Raw genomic sequence first — 26,218 nt, 5'->3', positions numbered from 1 at the left:
GTATAGCGTTACATTTTATTTTATCATTTCTATGAAAATATGTAATTCTTTATTTTTCATATGATCAAGAACTCATTAAGAGAAATATTTTTATCATGTGATACTATTAAATGGAATTTAGCATAATATTTTCATTATTCAACAAATATTTTCTTGGATGAACTTTACTGTAACCATGGTAATTTTTATCTTTATTTATGTAATTTAATATTTGATACTAGGCAATAATCTACTATTTAAACTGAAATGTATCAAAGTTTAGTTTACTACTGAATTAATGAATAAACATGTACATGTGTAAATTATTAAATTGAACTTATATTAGTATGAACAATGCCATAATTATTTATTATCTATTTCTTACTGAAATGTCGACAAATAAATATTTAAAAAATTATAACATATTTTATTTATTGTTTTGCAAATTAAAATGGGCATTTATTTAGTAGAAATGAAAAAAATATTATTTATGAAAAAAAACAACACAATTACAATGCTTCAACTAAAATTGTGTAGCTTTTACAAGCGTAATTAGTCTTCGGAGTTGTTGATACGAATTGAGTTAAAAGCAATTACGTTTGGAATGTTATTTCCCGCAATAGGAGTAAAACATCAAACTGCCAACTCTTACACTTGAGGCATAAGTGGCCTTTAACCGCTTTTACGGACACTTAACAAGTCACAGCTATCGATGTCATCGCCAATAACCACAACTCCGGAAAGTTTAGTAGCCCGTCGATCGTGACATGCTTAAGAAAAAAATAATCGACTGCTTTGTGCTCATTAGGAAAAAATGCAGTTTTACAAAATTATTTCTCTCGGCATATTAAACGTCTGTTAAAAGGTAATTTTATCTTTATTGTTATTAATATAAGTCTCTGTTTGGTCATTATCAAACGTGATTGGATTTCAATTTAAACGTACGGCGGCAGTCGTGACGGCTCACAAAACGTGTTCATTGCTACGTCGGTTGTTAATTAGTTTCGCACGGCAGCCTCGTGATTCGCAGAATTACTTCCGACGTGAATGAAATTACAAAACGGTGTGCTTCCTTTGACGTTATTGACGATGGCGTCAAGTTTCACATGTAGAGCAGAAATGTTCTGAAAATAACAAACCCGATTATTTAAAAAACCCATCCTTGATTTATAAAAAAAGTTAAGAATACAAATTTAATTTCTATATTTCTAATTTTGCAAACACTAAATTGTAAGAATTACTAATTTGACGTCCGAATTATTATAGTAGAAAAATCATGGGATGTTTTTTTTTTTTTAGATTATAGTACACTCCAAAAATTTTATTTTAATATAGTTAAAAAGTTATCAGATGTTGTAAGACATTTTCAAAAATTGAGTTAAACAATTTTATTTATACACGTGGGTGGTCTCTTACAAATCCTTCCTGTACTTGAGTTTTTATTGAATTTTCATAATGAAAATAATAAAATAAAACTTGTTGCTAATTTCATTCGTATCAGTGTTTTAAAAAATAGTAATTATTGTTTTAAAATTCAGAAAAAAAATTTGTAAAATGCAATTTTTTACAAAAGCATAATTTTGAGTCGTTTTTCAAAATTTGTTTAAAATTGTGTGGTTTTTCACAATTTTTTATTTTCATTTTTGTCGATGACAGGATCGAAATAGATTAAAATTGAGTTATTTTGACGTAATGATCATTAAATGTGGTCACAGTAAGATTCGTAGATTAATTACAATTAATTAACATAACGAGAGCCGATTTTATAACTGACAAATTGTATGATTACATATTAACTCACTAGAATGCTTTCTCGTAATGTGTGAAACAGCAACGGAGACTTTGGTTTATGGCTGCAGGTTTAATTAACTAAACATTTTGATGTGTTGTTAAAGAAAAGGGAATGCATGCGACAGGCAGTTGTGACGGTATTGAACCCTGCAACATAAAATAAAATTTATTGTATTATATTAACAATAAAATGACGATGGAGCGTGATTTTAATTGGAATTTATGTCGACAATTGTGACAGCCTATGACAATCTCGTGTAAAGTATGTGTATGAAACGCAACATAACATTATTTTATATTATTACGTCGTTGGTCGTGAGTATGCGTTCGGTGGTATTTATTTTTTATTATATTGCAACAGAAATGGAAAAAATATAAAATAATATCATATGTGTGTGCCCTATAACCATTGAAATAAAGTAACAATACGCGTAAAGATATATTATACTAAGCATTGAGATTTTATCGGACAGAATTATTGTCGATTAACTTTGCATTAGTGGACGTTTTAAGGCCGTCGTCTCAAGTCCATTGATAGATGCTTGCCTCGGTGCCCCACCTCCAATCATACTGTATTATCATTACTGTAGCTATTTCGCCGTTGTGCTGATAATACAATAATAAGGTAGCGTCATTTGAATCCCTCCCTGGAAGGTTATGCGACAAATGTGATCAGCCTGTGGCCCGACGTCTATCTAGTGCTAAATTTTCAAATCAACCCCTTTTTGGATTAAACGTCATTTTACGTGGTTAATTTAAACGCCATTCGTCATGAGGTCATACAGTCACAGCTTCTGCAAACAACCAAGGAAATCACAAAGTACTTTATTATGTTATTCAAATCGACATGTGACCTAAACATATTTCACATTAGACTCAAACAAAACTGCAGAGCTTGACTGAGTACACAAATGTTATCGAAACTAATACATTACGGTGTAGTTAAAATTGATGGATTGCGTTTCAATGCCATACTCTAATTTTGCTGCAAGGTGTACAAAGAAGGGATTCAATATTATTTATTACAACAATAAATTCTCTGTACGTTTTTATTGAAATAGTCTAAGATATGAATAACATGGAAATAATTCACAGGGTAATCACGTGTTTCGACGTTCTTAGGGTTATGCAAATTAGAAAACTATAGTTCTAACATTATAAAATTTAATAAATTATAGACAGACATTTGTTTCATACAGTAATGTCAACGTTCAATTGATTGATGAAATTTCAACAAAAACTTCAACAGCCGACGTTTAGTTATACATTTTGTTCAAAAGCCTAAACATGATGATGATGAATGAAATGGGAGTGTTTGCAAACGCGCCTAAGATGGTTTTTATGAAAACAATTATAAGACTTCACTTGAATGACTAATTACGGCATATACACCAAAACGTTCAGAAAACATCAATACATAATTTGTAGTCTATAAATTAGCTGAAACTTGCATTAATTTTGGAAAAGGATTTTTTCATCAACCTAAATCAATAACGCGTGTACAATATTTTAGATGATATCAGAGTTAATGTTTTTGAGAATCAAGAAAACAAAACATGAAAAAGAAAGTCTGTATAAAATCATATTCCGTTTCGAAGGACTTATGTAAATTCAAATGGATTACAATTTGCGTCTAAATATGCACACGTAATTCATATACAATTCGATTCTCAAGGGGTGCTATCTATTCACTCTTGACGGCACATCGATTTTGTTTTGTTTGTGGTAATAAATAAATTTACCACCCATGTAAAATGCTGATGCACTATCATCTATCCATGTCAAACTTTAAGGAGAACAACGGCTTGTCAGTTTTACATTGATTGATGCCAAATCGACGTAACGCTGTCGTCAAAAACAGCTTTTTGTGTCTGATCGCAACCAAAAAATGTACATAAGTTTAATTTAAGAATGATTTATTATTGATCATCGCCGGCATGTGCTTTTAGAAGTTAATAACAAAAAAAAAAAACATTCGTTTTGCATTGACCTCAAAACATGTAAGTAATAAATCATTACATTTTTTTTTTTTTTTGACATCGATCAGTTCTACCAAAATTTTCCTCTTGATTAGATTCTATTGGACAAATACAATTCATTTCAGTGACATTCGTTGCATAATTTATGGTAATTTTCAATTAGAATATTTCTCACGTATTCAAATAGATAATGAAAATTATTATCAATTAAATATAAATCGACATTTTGATAGTTGACTGATCTTATTAGACAAACATTTCACTCTAACTCAATTATTAAACTAATAAAACTGTCATGGTTAGTAATTGTATAACAATATTTATTTCGTAATTTTAACTATATTAAATTATATACTTGAAAACTTTTCCATTGCGATAATTTTAATGATCAATTTATTAAATTAATTTGATAAATAACTTATGACGAGGTTGAAAATACAAAGAAAAATTCTACTAATTAAACAAAACAATTATTACTTGTCAAAATGTCGACACAATAATTTACTTTTGTATAGTGAGTGACCATTAGGTATATAATAAAACATAATAGACATTAACAGAGGTAGTCTAACGACAGGCACCATTTCTTTATAGAATATAATTTGGCGGTAAAGAACTCAAAGAACAGCCAAAAAATCACCAGCAGCGAACATGATAAATTACGTCGACATTCAATGGAATAGTCACATTACAATAAATGTATGCTGAACTACTAAACAAAATTGATTCATATTGTATGACATTGCAAAATAATTACAATTTATTATAGGGGTGACATTTAAAACACAATGAGCTAAATAAATTATTTTTATCCTCAGTTGCTTCCAAATTCAATAACTCTTAATTCGATATCCAAAACATAAATAAAATACAATATTTCAAGTAATACAATATCAAAAGTAATCCACAAAGTTTAAGTGCACATATATTTTTTATAATAATCAAGTATTTAAACGTATGTAATATTCAATAAAAAAGAATTATTCAAATACTAAACTTAAATAAATCTATTAAAGTATCTAGTGGTATAACACTTTAAATTTTCAATAAATATAAGGTCAATTTTAATGGCTTGATATGTTTTCATATTTGAATGAAATTCATATGATTATTGACAAATTGTTGAAATTAATCTAATATTTTTATATCGATAAAAAAAAATCGGAAATTTAATATACAATTTTTTATAAATTTATTTTTAACATTAAAACTAAAACACTGAACAGGAAACCATAAATATATATATACATCAATTAAAATTTACAATTTAGATTTTTTTGTAAATATGAAATCGTATTTGGAAAAAAAAACATCGTTTGTGTGTAAAAGCTTTTAAAAAATTTGTGTTGAATTTTTACCAAATAAATTTAATTATTGGTTTTCCTTTAATATAATTTAAACCAGCCGTATGTTTTTTTAACGTAGTTAGCGTTCTGCGATGCAGATTATATTAGTACAAATGTAGTAGTTAGCACTTTAATAAAAACAAGTCATTAATTCAAATTTTCTACTTCAATCAATAGAATATTTATTAAAATATGACGTATTAATGAATATTCATTATAAAATCGCTGACGGTTATAATATTAAATAAACATAAAATAAAGTAACGAAGATATAAAAAATTGTGTTTCTAGATTTAGTAAAATTTTATAGCTACTATTAATCATAAATAATAATTAATTAACAATTAATGAATAAATAATCAATAATTATTAAGGTTGATAATTTTTTAATTCTATAATTATAGATAATTATAATTATAGATTACTATTTAAACTAGGACTGCCGTTATTATAGCTTGATTGCAAGTAAATAGTAAATGGCGGGAACCAATAGTTATCCATGTTGATCTCTTTTTTAAAAAAATGGTTTTTAATAGAAGTTGTACTGATTATCCTTTAACGACGGAACTGGTAATAAATAGAGTATAATTAGAATTACTCCTTCGAATAGTTGATTTCAAACTTAAAAATAAATATTGTTCAACTAAAAATTTAATTTTACATTTTTCAATTTTCATTCATAATTTTCTAACATTAAGAGTGTACAATGATTATTTAAATAAAAATAATAATAATAATTAACAGTAACAAACCCTGAAATAAAAAAAATGTATTCATGCCAAAGGTTTGATTTTGATAGTGTTTTAAAGCATATATTACTACGAAATCGTTTAGCTAATACCTTACAGATCATCGAAACAATTGATAACGTTTCATTTGGTGGAACTGTTGTGAAATTCGTACTTGATTCAATAAGAAAAATTGCTGACAAATTATACTAAGAAATTTGAGCCTACATGAAAGTTACATAACATAATACACTAAAAAACGATGTTTGTGTAGAACATATGATATTTTTGCAAAATGTCAAAGGTTAATCATATATGATTAACCTTCATTATATATCAATCAATTTCTCACGTGAATGATTTATAAAATTATTCACCTATATTTTGTTGAAAATTTATTTTACAAAAATATTAATTGAGTAATAAATATATATATATATTTTTTAATATATAATCATTTAATTTTTTTTATAAGCCATCAAGTTGTTAATGCGTATAGCAATAAATTACTAACGATTAATTGTTTAATTTTATATTACACGGTATTAATGTTGGAACAAAATTTAATGAATATTAATTTTTAGTTTAAATTAAATTTTAAATGAATATTACATAATTTTTCCACTGAAAAAAATACAGCTAATTTATATTTTTGTTGTTATAACAGTATTTGTTTGCTTGATAAAGTTTTTACCATTTTAACTAAAGTTGTTCTTCAATCGACAGCAAAAAAATTCAGTTATATATTAAAAAAAATGTTTCATTTTACTAGAATTTTTTTTAGTACAAGTCTTAACAATATAAAATAAATTGTTATAAGGTCTGTCGTTTGATTGTTGATTTTTTTTTAATTTTGAGCTTTGAACAACTAATATTTAATAGAGAAAGTATACTATAGAATTAACAGTTTTTTTATTCAATAAAAAGTCATTACTGTAATTTAGTGTTTTATCAAAACAACATACTTAATATCGAAACTTTTGTTAGTCCCCTTAAAAGGCTACATTTCGTTATGGCCTGTAACAAGTATTTACTTTGACGCAGACATTACAAGATAGACAGTTATAAAGAAATGTTTGGCTGCTTTAATATAAAAGGCGCCCAAAGTGGCAAGTAGATTGAATTTCAGACGGTTAGGGTTTGACAAACAGATGTCATGAAACGTGAGTTCAATTAAGACGTTTCCCAGCTGAGTACATAAAAGTGTATACCTAGCGACGCAAACTGATATCGTAGTAAATGGATATGACATTACACGACGTATAGAAGTTCCAAGTTTAGCGAAAAACTGTATGAATTCAATTCAATGAAACCTCTAACCCGAGTCTTAAATACACACGTGCATGTATTTCGGACAACCCAACTATATTCTATTCAATGTAGGTCACAATAAAACGGAATGATCCATTTATGTGACTCGTGAAAACTTCTATGGTGCTTTTGTGCAAAAATAAATAAATACTCTTTTTAGCTATTTTGATCTCAGGATGTGATAGTGATGTAATAACATGATACGTGGAATAGAACTACATTACACACTATATTTTGTTTCGTTTCAGTGTAATATTAGACAGAATATCACAACAACGCCATCATATAAAAGAAGTACTTACACATTACAAAGTTTTCCGTATTAAAGTATCATAATGCATGTGCATATTGAGCGAAATATTACAACAATAAACTTGATTCTGTATACACTAGTTAAACGTTTAAAAATCTGTAGGTACCAGGGAGACAATTCCCTGAAGTAGTACAATAAATAGTCACATACGAAATATTTGTCGTGTATGGTAAAATATTAACAAAAGTGATGAATAATTTCTATTTTTGATCGGATCAATATTTTTTTATCATTTATCGAATTTTATAAATAATTTCGCAATGGTTACTATAAAAAGTTATTATTGATACAACTAAAAACTGTTAACAAATCAATTGGGTTTCAAAATTAAAATAAATTTTAAACAATCGCGAGTCTAGATATAATACTTCCATACTAGTACTTCATAATGGTTTCTCAACCCTCTATTGTAAAATTTTTTTATAAAATAATAAGTATTGGAATTGGGGTCAATGTTGTCATCCCCACTCTCTCCCCATAATTTATCAACGTCTCGGCAAACACCTGAAATTTGCAGAGAGCTGCGTAATATTATAATAATTTAAATACAAATTTTGTGAAATATTACAAAAAGAATTTTAAAACTGCTTTACAGGGGGATTAATTTATCATTGACCACTAAATTTCATCTAAAATAATAATAAACTTGAAGATATTTGTTTTTGTCTTTGATAAGTAATTTTTATCTCTCGATCTAATTTATTATTGTTCTATAAGTACTTAAATACTTTAAATTAAATACGTCCCTTAACACTTGCAAAGGTACCAACTTTATTTTTTTAAATGCCAACATAGATATTAAACTAGCTTATAAAATTATCTAATTACTGAAAATTACATATCACAACTTTGGAACTTATTAATATTTTTATACTTAGGCAGGTGGATATTTGCGCATAAAAAATGTCTAATGATAAAAATAATCATACTCGATATATCAGAACAATAAATTGACAACTACAAATAAATTAGCCACAAATTCATTGATTATTTCTAATTCGATAAACAGATATTTGAGAAAATGAGTACTTGAAGTTAGACAAGCTAAGTAGTAGAATGACAAATTCAAATAACCGAATGAACAGACTGGAAATGTCATAGATATACAGGGTGTTCAGTAAAGTGAATATACTGCATGAGAGAACTCAAAACTCGACGGCCAAATGATAAGATAGAAGACTCCTATCTTACCCAACAGTTAGTGGCGGCTCGTGGCTTGGACGACGGGACAATTACACCCTCTACTAAAATTAATTGTATATTCTTAATTCTACATTTTTACTAAAAATGCAAATTCTTAAATAGTTATGACACATTTGTCGTGTGCGAACATTGAAGTTGTTTCCCTCAGTATATACGGGTACACATGCACACAGGAGCAGTGTTTGGTCGACTAGCAGCGTCGTCCATACAGTAAAATATTAGTATATTACTATATTGGGTAATTTATTTTTAGAATTAACTACGTGTACGGTGGTCGATGTCGTTTGCTGTAATGGTATAATCGCTATTACTATTATTTTAATTTCTATTTTTTACTGCGACCATTAAAATAATAATATATGTTTTATTTTATTATATTTAATTTGACAATTTTTTATACCTATAATTAGCTGTATTATATTTAGAGTCGCACCCCTACCACCGCACGATGCCATCACTGCCAATAGTCACTCTGTCGCGCTCTCTAGTGGCCCGCGGTGTAGCAATCAGTTCATAATTAAACTAGTATCGTTGCAATGATAATTCTGTATAATTGTAAGGGACAGAGCATTAAAAACTTTCTTAACGTTTATCAAAGCTTATTTTTTATCTATAATTGTCACTCTTATTACCAAGCTCGAATGATTTGAAGTTTAAATTTTCTCAAATATTTGCCCATCGAATTAAATCACTTAATTAGTCATCGTTTTTAAAATATTTTTTATTCTGTTGAAAGCAGTTTTTTGACTTTGTCGCTCAAATCGTGTATAAAAAATTAAAATTATAGCAATTATACCTTCCGGGCTGTTTATTAATCCATTTGTTATCAATCGCTCTATAGTATTGTAAATAGAATAAATTTATAAAATGTATGCTGTTCATTATGTCGGTTTAGTCAATTTTTGGTACACATTATTCAAGCACCAGTTTTACTACATTATTGTTGTTCTATTTTTTGTATAAATAGCTATTATATTTGTATAGCAATCTAAAATTATCATTTTACATTTTATATGATACTGAATATATGTTGTAATTTACATTAATTAAATTATAGTTGATAGCAATCTTCATTAGACAATTAATCCTCATAAAAAAAATCAACAAACCTAATACTTCACGGTAGACAATTTCACCATTATTATTATTATCTTTTAATTTCAATACTGAATTTTAATTTAAATGAACAGTTGGTTTTCTGTAATACAATAATTTCAATTATTGTTGTACATAATTGTCTGTTATCTCTAATTAAATTAGTCCATATTTTGTTATTTAATTAATTTTTATCTTTGAACTGTTTATAAATGGAAAATGGAAAATTTTAATTTGTTTTAATAATGTTTAGTCTACTTATTTACTTTCTAAAACTAGTCAAAAAAATTTTTTTTGATAATTTTATAATCAACTGCAATTTTTAACAAACATTTTTAATAAATAGAATTTTCAAAATGACTATAATTTTATTTCATTTACATAATATTTCTATGGAATTTTTTAAACCTTTCTACTTATAAAAAAAAAATGGGTAAATTTTATGACTTTTCAACTTGGGGCTCAATTTTTACTAATTACCGACTAACTTATATAAAATAAAATTTGCCTCCCAACACTTTTTAAACACTTTAATTTTATTTAAGTTTGTCAAATTTCAAGTAATTCCAATGGTTAATCAAGTTCAATAAAAAAAAAAAAGATTCTTTTTTCAAATTCTTATTCTAATAAAATAAAATACATGATATCAATTATTATATTCAAACTACATGAAACATAATAATAATAATATTTAGATTTAAAAAATTAAAACTAAAAAAGAAACACATTAAAAAGTAAAAAAGGCCTAAGTAAATAAATAGAACAAAAATCTGACAAAACATGATATGATAACACGTTTATCCAAGCTAACATTTAAGCTCACTTTCAGCATAATATCTGTTTTAGCATACGCTATAATCATATAAGTTTAGTACAAAGTGGGGAGTGGGAAGAGAGTCGCCTCGTCAACATCACATTAAAAAAATAAAATTCGTTGCTAAAAAAAATATCTTTGTTCTGATTATTTTTATACTAAACTTTTAATTGTATTTATTAATGTTATATATTTATTTACTGCCCATAAATATTATTAATTTTAATGATCGGTCAACATAAATCTTACTTATGACAAAACATTAAAAATATTTTATTAGTTTTTTTTATACAAGGTTTTACCAGTAGACAAATTATAGAATAATTTTCATTCTTTAAATTTATATTATTTTTAAGGAACCACTATTGGTATGTAGGGATAAAATTATTTATTGAATGTGATTTAATTTAAGAATCGTGTCTCAGGAACACGTGTTATATGACATTGTTCAAGACAAATATAAAGATTGTATTTAAACGGAAAATTTTTATTATAATTCGTTCCTTGTAAGTGTAAGGTGCAAGTTTATAACCGCAATTATGCGACCATTGGACATATTAATAGACATAAAATGAGAAGTAAAGATTTTTTTTTAATATGGTCATATCTAATAATACTATTTGCGATTTTTGTTATTAAATCTGGTTACCTTCAACACAAGACCTTTCTTGGATCTCAAAATATAAGAACTATTTACAATAATACACAAATGAATTACTAATCGAATAGTATATTTTATATACATATCAATACAATTATAAATGTACAAGTAATTGAACTTTGTATCTGTTGCATATTGCACTATCAGATAAATGAAACATTATGCTAATTACTGTGCTATCGCAATTGTAATGCTTAATGCTGTATATATATAAATGGATCCAATCACATTGATAGTGATTACAATATATTTAGTTGAAAATTTGATTGAGATATGCCATTTCAATTAAATAATAATTTTTTTAATTGACATTATAACGTTAAAGTTAAAATTTTGATAAAGTATCAAAAAATGTTCACACTCAATTAAAAATAATCTCGTTGACCATACAAGTTATATACTTTTATCTGAATACTATCCAAATTTAGCCACATAATCCTAAAAACTTGCAACCCAAACTAAACTGTCATTTTAGTTTTACAACATGTATTTATTTATTATACTTAACTTTTTATCGGTCCCTACGGTCGTAATTTATGACATATACTTGTATCCTAATGACAGTAATTATTTACGTGTAACCCTAACGTTGTTGTGTATAGTATCGACATTGCATGATGTAACGGCGGCTATCATTAATATAGCCGCTTATTACCATTATTATTATTTTTTATTTCAGTAATAATTTATTATCTTTTTCGTTTTATGCGTGTCATTATTTTGCGTACGTTATGATAATCATATAAATATCGTTAAACTCTTTACGAGCTCACCACTAACTCCTACAGGGCCCACTACCACAATATGTTAATTGGTTTTATGACGTGTTTCCTATAATAAAGCGAAATAGGTTTTTTACTATCGAATCCCGTAGGCGAGAGGTATGTGCGTGTGTCAGTATGTACAATTAATAACACTAACTTATAAACATTTTTTCACTAATCGGTTCAGAGATAAATCAATTAATGTTGTATTTCAAAACCTAATGGACCATTCTCATTGATTCAACGGGCGAGTCTATCCGAAGATTGATACATCTATACATAAATACCGGGTACTTATGCTCAGTAAAAGAAAATACATACATTTAGAACACACACAGCCCATTCCATTTATGATTGATATTCAACGTTTTAATTAATCTTCAGTTATCGATGAATATCAGAGTAATAGTCATATACTATTTTTATTTTTAATATAGTGGCTACCATCAACTAAATTTTTTTATCATTTTTAATTGAGTGATTAATTTTTAAAAACTGCCAAATTTCATTTATCATAAATTTTAACTACAATACTCGTGAAGTGTAATTAAATACTAACGTAATCAGAATAAAAAAATTAAAAATAAAATTTATACTGATCGTAACAAATTAATATATGACCCAATACCACATAAAATTAGAAAAAATTATTCTTTTCTTGTTTTTACTTTCTAAATTTGTAAATGCATACACTATTTACATAAAACAGAATGACCTAAATGAATTACATTTTTCGATGCCATACTTCAGTATAAACTTCAGTGATTAGAAAATGAAGAAGATTAAGGTAATTCAGAAATGCTAGAAATGGACGAAAAGGCAAGAGATATTTCATGTTACAAACATGATGACTCCAATGAAAGCTGATTTATTTTATCCGGTAGCCGTTTGTTGTTTTCACACCTTCGGATCAACAATAGGCTACACACATCCAACTCGCAGAGAAAAATCGTTCTGTTGTGTTTGAAAAACACGAAAACGCAAACGAATCACGTCTGAGGAGTTTGACCCTATGTTTTTTTTTACGCCGTCAGATCAGATTGATGGCTAACCCATTTGTCCTGTTTTCAAGTCCACCCCCTCTCGGAAACGCCAGTCGTTCGCTTCAATCACCACATCGACGTTAAAACCTAAAGGTATCCATGATGCCCTAAGAACGTTTGACAAACATCTACACGTGTACTCAGTTTTACACACCATCAGCTCGGCCGACTTTGTGTGCCATTTGACATCTAATCTCCTCGCAAAAACACGAACACACTTACCCATTCTGATCGTAGACATCACGTTGTAACGACACACTCGGGACCAGGTCACAAAGGCAACAATGATTGCAGCAAACGAGTCTTGGCGTCAGCGATTTCAGCGGTACAGACGCGGGTTGATAGACTTGCCATCGTCACAGTGTAATACTGTTGAAGAAAATAAACCTCAGAGGTGAAATGTAATAACAAAAAAAAGGTTTGAGTCTTTCTCAACTTGATAAACGTTTGAATGATTGGCTTTTATCTTTGCGATGGGAAATGCGTTTTAATAGGATTGCTATTCTACGCATCCGAATTTTCGACAACAATTTCTTCAAAAAACTTTTTACTTTTGTTTCTTTTTATATGATCAATTTTTTTTTACAATCCTATTGTGACTGAAAATCGTACTTATTCTCTAGGGTAGGTAAGTTAAAGGTTCACTAGAACCCTTTAGCCGATCTTCACATATCACTTTTATGACCACACAAAATTTTTTTTTTCCAAAAAAGAACAGAAAACTTATATTTATTATTTTCTAAGGAAAAAATTAAATTAACGTAACATATTTTAGAACAACAAAAGTTCTTGCATTTCAGTTCTAATATAGTTCACCTTCATTTATGTTAATTGATAGAAATACACAGAATGTGGCTATTAAACATTTTTAATTTGATAAACAATATTCTATGAATGGAATGGAATTCTGTAATCAGATGTACCTATTCTCACGTGTTAAAAATAATTTATTTGTGATCAGCATATTATTGTGTTTTTAACAAGCACAAGGAATAATGTAGTAAGAACTTTCTTGAATAAATTTTCGACTTTTTAACCAACAGACTTTATCATTTAATATAATAATAATCTTTTATATATATAATAATAATCTTATATAATAATCTTTTCGCATCACGATTTAAATTATGCTTCAAAGCTTTTTATATTGTTATAAAATACTCCACAAAAATCATAATAAACAATAACATAAAATAATGAAATACATAGTAAATATTGCCCTATTTTGAACTAATATTAAAGAGTTCATCTCTAATAACAATTAAAATACCAAAAAAATTACTTAAAAACAATAAATTAGTCTGTCATATTGATTTTGACTAAATAATATGAAATTAGTTCAACATAAGCCCTTTAACTTTAAAATTTAATACCAGAAATCTATATGAAAAATATTATATTATAAATTATGAATAATAATAAATAATTATATAAAATTTTAGGTAAAATTAACTATAACTAATTATATACTATGGCAGCTAAATACTTTTCAAAATAACAATTTGAACCGAAAGTTACAATATGACACAACATATCCATAAATTATTAAAATTTTACGTCTTTTTGGCTTAATAGTTAATCATAATTAGTTATTCATGTTACGAAACATTAGAAATATATATTAATAATTTATTGACGTTCGTTTCAAAAATAAGTTGAGTTGATATTTAAATTATAGGTATATAAATTACTAAGCAAACAATAAATAAAAAATTTAATGTTTCACGATAAAAAAATATATCCATTCTTTGGTTATTAATAAATATTACATTAATATTTATTATGAAAGTATATTTAAAATATTAATTAAAAACTAAAAATTATAAAAAATATTTCGGGAACAATGTTACCATCAGCGTTATACATAATCTAATCTATCATCATATCATTTTGATCATATTAATTTCTAATCGGGTTAATTTTATGGCTTTTCTTTGTTACAAAATCACATAATCAGAAAAAAAAAGGTTGAAACATTATAAAACATTACGAACTCGTAAAATAAAAATACATTTCTCTAGTATATATTAAAATTAAATTAAATTTAGTATAACTGTAATCATAAATAATGTTATATGATAGACATAAAAATGAAATAATAATCACTGTTATAACAAACTATATTTTTGATATTGAAGAAAACTTTTAAAACATTTGTTTATCCAAACTGAGATTAATATTAGACATTTTCCATGTAGTAAATGTATGTAAAAAATGGAGCCCAGTAAAAATATTCACACAATCTAATTACCGGGTAAAGCTCAAGTCTTAAAACAACACCCTGGTACCCAGAATATTTCTAAATAATATAAACAAACAAACAATTTTAACAAAGGTTTAATTCAAATATTACTGTAAAACAAAAATACCTTTTTATATAAATATTTTCTAAACAATTGTATTTTATAAAAAAAAAAAAAAAGGATAAATTTTGATTTTTAATATAATTATTTAAAATGTTAATAATACCTCTCATTAAAACACGTGAGTGTAAATTTAATTTAATTTTTTTAATAATTTGAAGAATTTATAGGTTCAATTAACATCATGTATCATTAAGATTATAGGAATTTTTTATAGTGAAAAAGAATTTTGTAAAAAATTCATTTATGTAGATTTGTATTTTATTTATAAAATTAAGTAATTAATTATTCTTATCAAACAATGAAGAAATTGTGTTTAATTCGTCATTTGTCGTAATTAAACTGTATTAAGACATAGAGATGTAAATTATTTCATTAAAGGAACTAAATACTTTGTTTAATAGAAAATATAACTGAAATTAAAATTTATTATATTTAATTAAATACTTGAAAAATCGTACTTTTGTCTTCTAATATCTTTTGATTTGAATTTTGCATCTTTAAAATTTCAACATACATAAATACAATAAATAGTCTACCACATTCACGATATAAAAATGTTATTTAGTATATTGACTACCTGTATAAATTCAGCGAACGTCAATTCATACTGTATGATAAAAACTTTTAAGATAATGAATATTTTTAGGTCGTAAAGATCAAGCACACGTTTTATGATAGTTGCATAGATGATCATTTATTAATCGATTTATAAATAATTTCTTAGCACTGCATTTTACTTTCAACTTATGCACACGTAAATTTTTGCTGATGTCGTCTATTTGAGCAGTATAAATACCAAGCGTACTCACCGAAAAAGGTACATTTTAATTTTGTTGTTAATCCAAAGCAACAACATGAAGGCATCTCTTGTTTTAGTCTTGGCTTGCGTAGCCTTAGCTGCTGCCACTACCCGTTTTGAACGCAAATACAGTGAGTAAACTTTTAAAAATTTATACTAATATATTTTTTAAATATAAGTTATCAAAAAGTTAAATTGAATAGAAAAATAACTCTTATTATAATTTAATTGTGTAATAAATTTTGATTATTTAGTTTAATGAAAATTAGACAACAACAACAAAAATAAATATATTTTTTTTTCTTCTTTTTTGATGATATGAGTATCATCGTGTAATATAAAAAATATAATGATTAATACAAATGATTTTATGTGTGAATTATTGTAGATCAACAACACCAGTATGACAATTCCCAAGACGTTACCTACTTAAACCGCGAATTCAATAAGGAAGGTATTGACTACATGTACCAAGATAAATACAACGAATACAACCAAAAATACAACAGACATGACTGCACCAAAATGAGAAACATGCACAAACCCCAATGCCAAAGCTATTACAGCGCTTTGAACCAATTAAAATATAACAACAACAACCAATTGAACATCCATGAAAACAATGACAACACCGAGCAATACGAATCATACAATAATTACAGAGAATGGAACCAATTCGGACGCTCCAGCGAAGAAACCGAATCCAACGAACAATCCAACGAATATTTCGAACAATATGTCCGTGAAAACGATGCCACCGTTGGAACTACCAACCAATACTTGAAAAACACCGTCGATAAAATCTACTCTTTGTACAGAATCTTTTTCAGTGATGTTAAACAATCCTATGAAAATGTTGCTACTTTGAGTTTCGACAATACCGTTCCATTGGAAATGACCGTCTACAAGCCAGACAAAGACCATTTCATCAGATTCCATGATGCTCAAATCCGCAACATGAACCAAGGTAAAATCGAATACTTGGCTGTCAACCCTGAATACGACAACATCTATGTTGAATACCAATTCGATAACCTTAAGACCCAAGGTTTATACAAATCCAACTTGCACCACCTCAACTCCGGAGAATTCAACATCGCTATGAAGAACGTATACAGCAATGTATCCGCCAGATTCCACTCCCGCAGAGCCTCAATCGTTCCTGCTGAATACGAAGTCGCTGAAGTCACCGTCTATGACGAACAAGGCAAAGAAACCGAACAATTGAACGAAGTTTTGGAAAGGAAATACTTGCGTGATTTGGAACGTGCTATCTCCAACGAAGTTTTCAGCGCTACCCACAAGGGTATGTTGTTCCAACTTAAAACTGAAATCACCCGCCCAATCGAAAAATCCGCAGTTTTTGGAATTGGCAAATTGGAAAGCATGAAATGGAAGGAAAACAACGTCGCTATGGAAATGAACAACCTCCAGAGCAACGACAACTACAGCAACTATGTCAACCAAAAAATTAGCGCCATGTCATACACCCGTTTGAACAATCAACAATACAAAATGCGTTTTGACTCCAAAATCTACGGAACCCAATGGAACGGTGACTTCGTCATTGTAGTCAACGGACAACGCTACCAAGCCCAAAACGTCAACTTCAACTTGAAGAACATTGAATTCGAAGTCAATGTTTTCAAATTCTACAACAGCGATGAATGCCGCATGGTCAATACCGATGTTTACTTGCAAGGTCTTCAATACAGTGGATTGAAAGAACAATTACCAGTCGTTGTCTTCCAAGAAGTAGAACAAAAATTGTACCGCTTCATCAAGCACTACTTGGAAGCTCATATGCAAAAGGCTCTTAAAAACGTCTTCTGTAACTTCAAGAAATGGTAATTTCATTTCCAGTGTAAAAACAAGAAATATATTTTAGTATCTAGAATAATAATATTGCGTTGTCTTTTTATTTACAATAGTAATATTTTCTTCTACCAAAAGTAACTTTTAAACATTTATTACGGATGAAATATATTAAAATTAATTGTTTATAACAGTTATAACAAATAAAAATAAAATTAATTTATCATTAAAAAAGATATATTTAAAAAAATTCACCCTCAAACAATGTCATTCGAATTTATAAATACTAATATTTGAATAGAAAAAATATTTGATTACTATCAACAAATGTTAAGAATTAATACAAATATTTTAATAAAATATACCAAGTAGTATAGTTTATAGTCCTATCAAAATTGATTAAATAGTGATTTGATATCTAATCGTGGTAAGTTTGATTTCACAAATGACTTTTATAAAATAAAATTACCATATATTTATTATAGCACATCATGTATCATAGACTAAATACACACAAACATTACAATTCGAGTAAATTTGTCATCTATTCTCTAAACTTAACTTATGTAATATAATTTTCGATAATTTTAAAATGGTAATTTGTATTTTTAGAATTTGAATACTTTATAATATTAAATTATAATTTTCTATTAATTCGAATAAAACAACTCATTATTATTCATATGACTTTTCAATTTAATGACATGTAAAATGCCTAATCAGCTGACATTAGAACATACTTTTTATAAGCAATTGTCATTTAAAATGTTAATAGCACTATTGTTTGTGCTTAGGGATATTTAAGTTTTTAATGAATATGTATCTAATAGTGATGTCTGCCGTGAAACATAATAATTTCTATATAATATGCTAATGGTAAAATAAAAAAATATACTAAAAACTGAGTGAAACTCAAGCATAAAAATTATTGTTATTATGAGCACTAAAATTTTACGACTTGTATTAAACTTAATACATTAGAATTTTACTACTAATATTCTTTTAAATCAGAATTATCTCCTTTTTTACTGCAAGACTTAAGAATTACTAAAAGTATTATAAATTACAATAAATCTATTATTCGAATAAATATAATTTATTCACTTGCACATGATTATGCAACTGCAGGCAACTACTATTTTATGTAAGTGCTTAACAGTATAACCTAACATGATAGTTTGTAATATTATTATTATTTAAATAAATATAATCTTAAATGATAATTAAAGTAAAAAATAACATATAAATTAAACAAATTTGAAATAAACTTTAAAAATTAAAAATGTTAAATTAAAATTTAATTAGTTAAACATATTTCTTATATTTTACTTTTATTATGTCTATTAAGCTAACTATGGTTCTCTGACAACATAAATTGCAATGTCGTCAGAATAAATTTAAGAATTTTTAAGTAGCAATAAACAAATTAAAGTAGAGCCATTTTTAGAAGTAAATTTTACACTATATGCTTACTTTATGTTAGTCGTTGAGAAGTATATTTATAAATTGCTCAATTATCTTTAGGGTTCCTTTGTTTGCTTTATTTTTGGCCAATTACACTAATTTTTCTTAAATTTCTTGTTGCTTTAAGCGTTCGATTACATAGTTTATAAAAATATAATAAACGTCTTCAATAATAATTAAACAATTACCTAATTGCTATTAATTAAAACTTTTTGTAACATTATAATATTTAATATTTAGTCATAATTAATAAGTTGAAAAAAAAATTATTACTTATACAGTGATGCAATAGTACTTGTAATTTTTTATTTAACATCAGAAAAAATCTAATATTTTGATGTACTATAAATATCTGTAAAAATAATCATTTTCGTGTGTTTATACATAATTTAAGTATGTTATCACTTCAGTGGAATTAAAACGTCATCAACATATTAACGGTCACAAAGCAAAAAATATTAGTATTTTTTAACTTGTAAGAGCTTTTGGAACGAATTTGTTGACTACTTCAATGGTTATTCTTTTTTAATATGTGGCATAGTCTAAGCAGTATGTTTTGGGTTATGGACAAATTAAAAATTATCTTCTCAGAACTAATAAACGTGTTATTTATATGTTTACAGGTATACCTCACGCTGTATAATTTATTAGCTTTTGAGGTGAAAAACTTGTTTATAAAAAATAAATCACAAATAAATAATATAATTTTAAGTCGGTCAAATACTACAAATATCAGAAGATAATGTACGCTTTGAACGTTAACTCTATAAAAAGCGAGCTAATTATTCTATATAAAAAATTGATTGTCTTATTTCATTACTAGAAAAAGTGAAAATATAAAAAAATTATATTACACGGATGACTAGCACATGCTTATGGTAACTAATATTAAAATCTAACGTGAAAATTGAAAGCGCCTACGCTTTTCTCGAATTTCCGAAAAAAAAAACACTAATAACTAATCGCAATACTAGGTACATATTCCAACAAAAAAATAAAAATCATAAAATTTAGAATTATTAATATCTAAGCTAGATTCTAATATGATAGTATTATGTAATATGCGTCAATTAATAAAATTATTTTTTTAAATTTAGTTTCTTTATTTATTGTCTAATCCACGTAAATGTTAAAAATTGATGTTTTGATTGATTAAAAAATATCTGATTTTATCTAACTTTGCGTGGGATAAACACAGTTCTAATGCATATGAGTTAACTAAAGTTTAATGAACCTTAGTTAAAAATAGATTACACTGTTGTTTATTTTACGTAAAACGAATCGTTTAGTATGTTTATTTATTATTATTTATTTTAAGTTATGTTAAGGGTATGAAAATAAACATTTTATAAATTAAACTAAATTTATGATCTTTGCTTGCCATTTGATCATTTTTGAAACAGTTTTGCTTATTCTAATATTGAATTGGTTTTTATTTATTTCATAAGGTCAAATAAAATGTCGTATTTTTTAATATTTTAAACTTATTTTTATTAATTTTAAAAAAACATCGAAACTAAAAAAGATTAAAAACCAAAAAAGATCTTCTTTGTACAAAATTGATTGTAAAAACTGAGAGAATACTGCTTGTCGGAGATCATATGATATTTCTTAATGAATTATTGGTTAGTTGATGACCAGATTATGTAATTAAATTTTATATCTCAAAATTGTGGTGAAACAATTCTTTTTTTTTTTTTAAGAAAAATCTCAATTTGCGTATTACTCATCATGCAGCATCCCACTAATACAATGTTGTTTCCTTTAATAAAATTTTAAACTGTATTCAGTTTAATCAGAGTCTTTATTCTCAATATTTATGTGTTAAATTTATAAATTCTGGTGTGGATTCTAAAATTATACAGTGTGGTGTATTTTCTATATTTGTTTTTCTGAGCTTTTTATCTCATCGGTTGATTTATAAACTGAAACGATACGTCGTGAAAATAGATTAATTAAGCCTTAAAATTGAATCTAATTTAATAATAAATAAATTTTATTAACACTATTCAATAAAATTAAACCATAATTTAAAAAAAACTAAATTTATAATTGATAAGATGCAAATAGTACATACCTTTTTATGGAATATAGTGTGATGTATTAAATCTTCGATTGACATCTAAAAAATATCATTGTCCATTTCTCGTAAACACATAATACCATACGTGTTATTATACACCTATAAATAACATATACGTTTTATCCAATAAGGGAACGAAGCGTGCATAGCAGTGTCCGTGCGCACACAATATCCGGGATGTTATTTATCGAGGTGTCGGACACTCCCATATGCAATGTATATATATTTTTTATTCATATAGGTAATGTTCTTGCATGATCGATGAGCTATGGATGTTTCCGTAGTGCATGTATAGTAAATAAAAATTGTGGGGATAAGTCATAATTTCTTTTACTTATGACACTCCGTATATTTGCTCTTATATTGTGAACTCACGAATTTAAAACATTCACTTTGCAAATCAGATTTTAGCCCTTTAAAAATGTTTAGCTCCGACAAAATGCGTTGTTTGTCAGAGCTAGATATAATATGTTAACGTTATATTATGACGTGCTTTGTTAAATGTGTTGAGCTATCCTATTCTAATAATAATCGCCCAGTGTGTTGGTCCTTTTAAAGATGTAAACGAGGGTCACTAGCATGAAGATCTCCAAGGAAGCATTCATGTTGAATTGTGTAACTAATTAAATAATTATTATTACTAGTTGCATTCATAGCATTGAAGAAGCATTACAAAATGTATACACTTGACAGCACGAGTATAAAATAATATATAGACCTCGTTTATACATTTTATATTATATTATATTATTATTCATGGCTTTGTGAGTCCTACGTGCCATTATGGGCTCAACTGTTTAAAATCGTACAACGATATTTTTAACTAACAAACCACTCGTTGAAAATTACATTTTATTACGCCATAATTTATACCACACTGAGAGCGAGATTAGCTTCATAGAGATAAAAAAAACAAAGTCCCTATCTCCATTATACATAAAAAAAATCTTAACCTACACAATTTCATTTAATGTTCACTATACGCGTGTTGTGTTTAAGTGTCGCGTTTTCATGAAATGTGCTCCATAGAACTGACTAAATGACGGTTTTTATTTAATGTATGACAATTGGGACGACACCGTACTATTATTAATACAGACTACTGTTATTATTGTTTGTTGTCGCCGTATAGTATAATTTCTTATCCGTTTGACTACAAAAAATCTGAGGCAGCCAGTGCCTTTGAAAGAGTCAAGCCGTGCGGAGTCAACCACTGTTGTCACGCGCGCGTGACATTCTTTTGAAGCGTACACTCACACAAACATACTGAAAGACCAACGGTGTAGTATAATATAATACAATAATAATAATAAAACATATAATTGAATCTCTACGATGAACCTCTACAGTTTCTTGCTTACGAACACGTATTAAGTAACTATTGTGTATGCGCGCGCGTATGACATCGGTGGCAAAGCAGCGGGAGGTTTTAAAATATATCTGACAGCTGTTTCTTTTTTATTCTTCTTATTACTTTTCTGTCCCCCCGATGACGACATTCATAATAGTTATAATGATATACATACAGAAGGTGTGCTAATAACACACATCGCCCGTCGCTGGGGTGTCTTTTTTTTGTAGGTCGGTAAACAATAATGTGAACGTTTAACGCTAAAATTTCAACCACAAGTTGTGGTTTTTTGACAACACGAGAACACAAATGTTCAATACATAAACATGTATATGTTAGTTTTACCCATAACGACACACAGGATATTTCGTTTTCGACTGAGCAGACTGTTGAAGTCTCATTTAATTTTTATCATTATCTTGATTAAAGCGAGTTAATTCTGTTTTTATTTCAAATCTGAATNCTAATTAAATCGAGTTAATTTTGTTTATATTTCAAATCTGAATACAAAATAAACATACCCGTGATAAAATCAAATTTAAAATCAAACAATAAGTCACTCTTAAAAAAAATATTCGAATTTTCACATATCTGTACTGGATATTTTTAACGCATACCGTGTAAAGAAAAATAATGATAAATAGTGATGATATGTTACATTGATGTATGAATTTTTGATCCTTAATGTCAAAGTTACATCACTTGTTTGTAAAATTTAAGTGTATATTAAAAGTACCATACTAACGTATTGGAGTTTTTAGATTATTTATCACAGTGAGGCGCTAAAGATTTATCTAAGCAAACAATGATATAGTTAGATTAGAAGATATTGTTCAATAGATTATATATGCACAATGTTTTCCAAAATCGATGAGTACTTTCGTCGTACTCATCTACACATTTTCCACTGTCTTAACTGTTGTATATAATTTTAAACTCTTTATATCTACACTGTAATGTTAAAACTCCATTTCACTCCTCATAAAGCCAAGATAAAAAAATTTGATTGCCTACACTGTACTATATCTAAATTATAGTACATCTTATTATATAAAGAAGACATGTATTCTTTAAATAAAAAGTAAAAGTAAAAAATATGTAAATGAATTGATGAAAAAAATGAAATTATAATAATGTAATATAATTTTTAAATCCACTTTATATTACAAAATTACTAATGTTGGCCACAATATCCTATAGAACACGAGCATTTTTTATAAAACGTATAATAAAACTAATTTAGATGGCATTAATTTATTTGTGGGGGGGTTCGAGATAACAGTGTTAATAGTATTTATTATCCCGAATTGTTGTTCCATACAGTCTCCGGGTGGTAGTGAATTGATTTTATTTCAAACAAATAGGGCGTCATTACTTTTGTAGAACGATCAAATAAATTATACCAAACGAACCACTGGATCCATTTTATTTGTTCTGCACCTAATCGATTATTTTCCATCAATAAACTTTCCAAAATACTTGATTGGTAGTAATAAGTTAAAATTCTTAATCAATAAACATCCTATTGTTATAAAAAATGTACTCGTTAACTTAGGTTGAGGTTGATGAGTTAAAGTAAATTAAAACTTTGTGAAATAAACAGACGTATTGAAAAGAAATCACTTAACGATAATTTTTTTCTGAAAACATTCAATCAAATCACATATTTCTTGAAATATTTAAGACGAAAACACATATTTTTATAAAAAAAATGTCGATTTCCTCTTTGAACATGTCTTTAATATCGTTGGGTTCATTTTGTGCGAATAGGTTATAGATAATGATAAATTACTTTTTAAGTGTAAAGACTATCAATAAACGACTATCATATGTTTTTAACGAGAACATAATTTAGCAGTGACGGTTTACTTGATTGTTAATAAATAATAACAATGATGATTGAGCCCGGCGCCTTTGACCGTCGGTTAAAAAATGATGTATTCCATTTGACTAGGACGATGAAAACGGTTCGCACATGTAGGAAAATATGATCAAAAGCAACACGTTTTTCCGGTGTGTTGTCGTCTGGATTTTCATTTATTATGTCGACACCATCATTTTTTAAGTAAGCCACCGTTTTTATATTTAGCGATACGTCCTCTGTTTCATTCGCCCCTACCACAGCAACAGCCATGTAATGTGGATTTACACACACGCGTCACATATAACGACCCCCAGCGACGGGTGATAAATAGAGCGGTTAATACAAAAACGACGTTACCATTGCCATGTTGGATTTGTTATCTTGGCTGTCAACGCAAGGAGCTCGCACAGTAACAACACACGTGTAACGTCTAATGGCTTAGTACTCGTGGAGGTTTATAGGTTTTTTTTTTGGAAAATAATTTATTCTTCATTAAAGTGACAAACAAAATCTGTGCGATGGAAATCAAGCGAAAAAAAAAACAAGGACATTATCAAACGGACGGTTTTTACGTAAAATAAATTATAATCCTGTCAACTGTACTTATACCAGTTGCCAGCTATTGGTATCGTATTTTACATAATTTCTACGCATCGTTCGGTAATAGTATATCTTTATAACGCCAACTGTAATCCCATAAAAATGTACATTTTATAAAAAAAAATATGTAGAAAAACTTGTCACTGTTGTTGCGCGGTCACTAGTGTTACAAAGACAAATTACCACACTAACTTTGATTCGAAAAACAACTCCCTTCTGCCCGTCATCAGATTATAAAGGAAATATATAAATTACAGTAATACGACGATAAGGTACCGAATAAAATATGTTTAGTACTTTATTGTTAGTAACCGTCACGCAAACAATATATTATTTCTAAATGCTGATTGAATTCTTGGCCCACGACAGCGTAACACATCATTATGAATACTTAGGTAACCATTTACAATCCTATGTACAATTATTCATAATTAAATACTTGAACGTTGGCCAACCGTCAATAAGTAACCGTTATGGCCCATTTTTTTTTTTGTATACAACATCAATATATTATTATTATTATACAATACGCTTTCTGTACAAGGAGTGCGTCCCGACCATTGCTGACCAATTTTTTGTGTGGTCATTTCTAGGTGTTGTTCCAATGTCACTATTCCTTAAAAACATATTTTACAAGAGCATTGGCGGCGTGATCGATTTTCGTTGATGTTGGAGATTTTCGAGTACGATGTTGTATGATATGAAAAAAATATATTCGAGTTAACTGAGTACTATAAATCTCAATGAATTATGTTACGAAGCGCACGCCTAATAAGGAAAGCGATTGCGGTAAGCAGAAGAACAGTCAGCTGTTGTTGTCTGAAACACTAACGGGAAGCAAAGGGGGCA

At 27.6% G+C, this 26,218-nt stretch overlaps 2 protein-coding genes and 1 long non-coding RNA gene across 6 annotated transcripts in view; 2 read left to right on the top strand and 1 right to left on the bottom strand.

Moving 5' to 3' along the window:
* The window catches only part of LOC126910485 (soluble calcium-activated nucleotidase 1-like), a 219,825-nt gene that overhangs the window by 61,901 nt on the left and 131,706 nt on the right, over window positions 1–26,218 (top strand). The window contains exon 1 of one of the 2 annotated variants that reach the window (XM_050693104.1): window positions 18,366–18,377. The exons of the other annotated variant lie outside the window; for it this stretch is intronic. The gene's annotated coding sequence lies outside the window, so the exon portion shown is untranslated. Of the gene's footprint in view, window positions 1–18,365; window positions 18,378–26,218 lie in introns of those variants that run through there. 2 annotated transcript variants of the gene reach the window in all.
* Window positions 322–19,574, bottom strand: LOC126910509 (uncharacterized). Of its 3 annotated transcripts, none has more exons than XR_007705262.1 (3): window positions 19,481–19,574; window positions 1,781–1,917; window positions 322–1,103 (listed from the first exon to the last, which is right to left on the bottom strand). It is a non-coding gene; the product is annotated as an uncharacterized LOC126910509 (long non-coding RNA). The 3 variants fall into 3 exon arrangements; XR_007705260.1 differs by lacking the exon at window positions 19,481–19,574 and adding an exon at window positions 7,437–7,608; XR_007705261.1 differs by lacking the exon at window positions 19,481–19,574 and adding an exon at window positions 5,937–6,090.
* Window positions 16,164–18,095, top strand: LOC126910466 (putative uncharacterized protein DDB_G0287457). The gene is made up of 2 exons (XM_050693057.1): window positions 16,164–16,323; window positions 16,581–18,095. Exons 1-2 carry the CDS (start codon window positions 16,248–16,250, stop codon window positions 18,041–18,043), a joined length of 1,539 nt encoding a protein of 512 aa, XP_050549014.1. The 5' UTR covers window positions 16,164–16,247; the 3' UTR covers window positions 18,044–18,095.

This window comes from Daktulosphaira vitifoliae, unplaced genomic scaffold (assembly GCF_025091365.1).
Source record: "Daktulosphaira vitifoliae isolate Bord-2020 unplaced genomic scaffold, ASM2509136v1 Scaffold_1, whole genome shotgun sequence".
NCBI classification, from domain to species: domain Eukaryota; kingdom Metazoa; phylum Arthropoda; class Insecta; order Hemiptera; family Phylloxeridae; genus Daktulosphaira; species Daktulosphaira vitifoliae.
Note: the sequence above shows the minus strand (reverse complement) of the source record. Positions and strands in the feature narration are given on the sequence as shown.

Coding starts and splice junctions, on each gene's coding strand:
- LOC126910466 (XM_050693057.1), top strand. CDS start 16,248: ATGAAGGCATCTCTTGTTTTAGTCTTGGCTTGCGTAGCCTTAGCTGCT. Junction 16,324..16,580: donor CCGTTTTGAACGCAAATACA/GTGAGTAAACTT, acceptor GAATTATTGTAG/ATCAACAACACCAGTATGAC.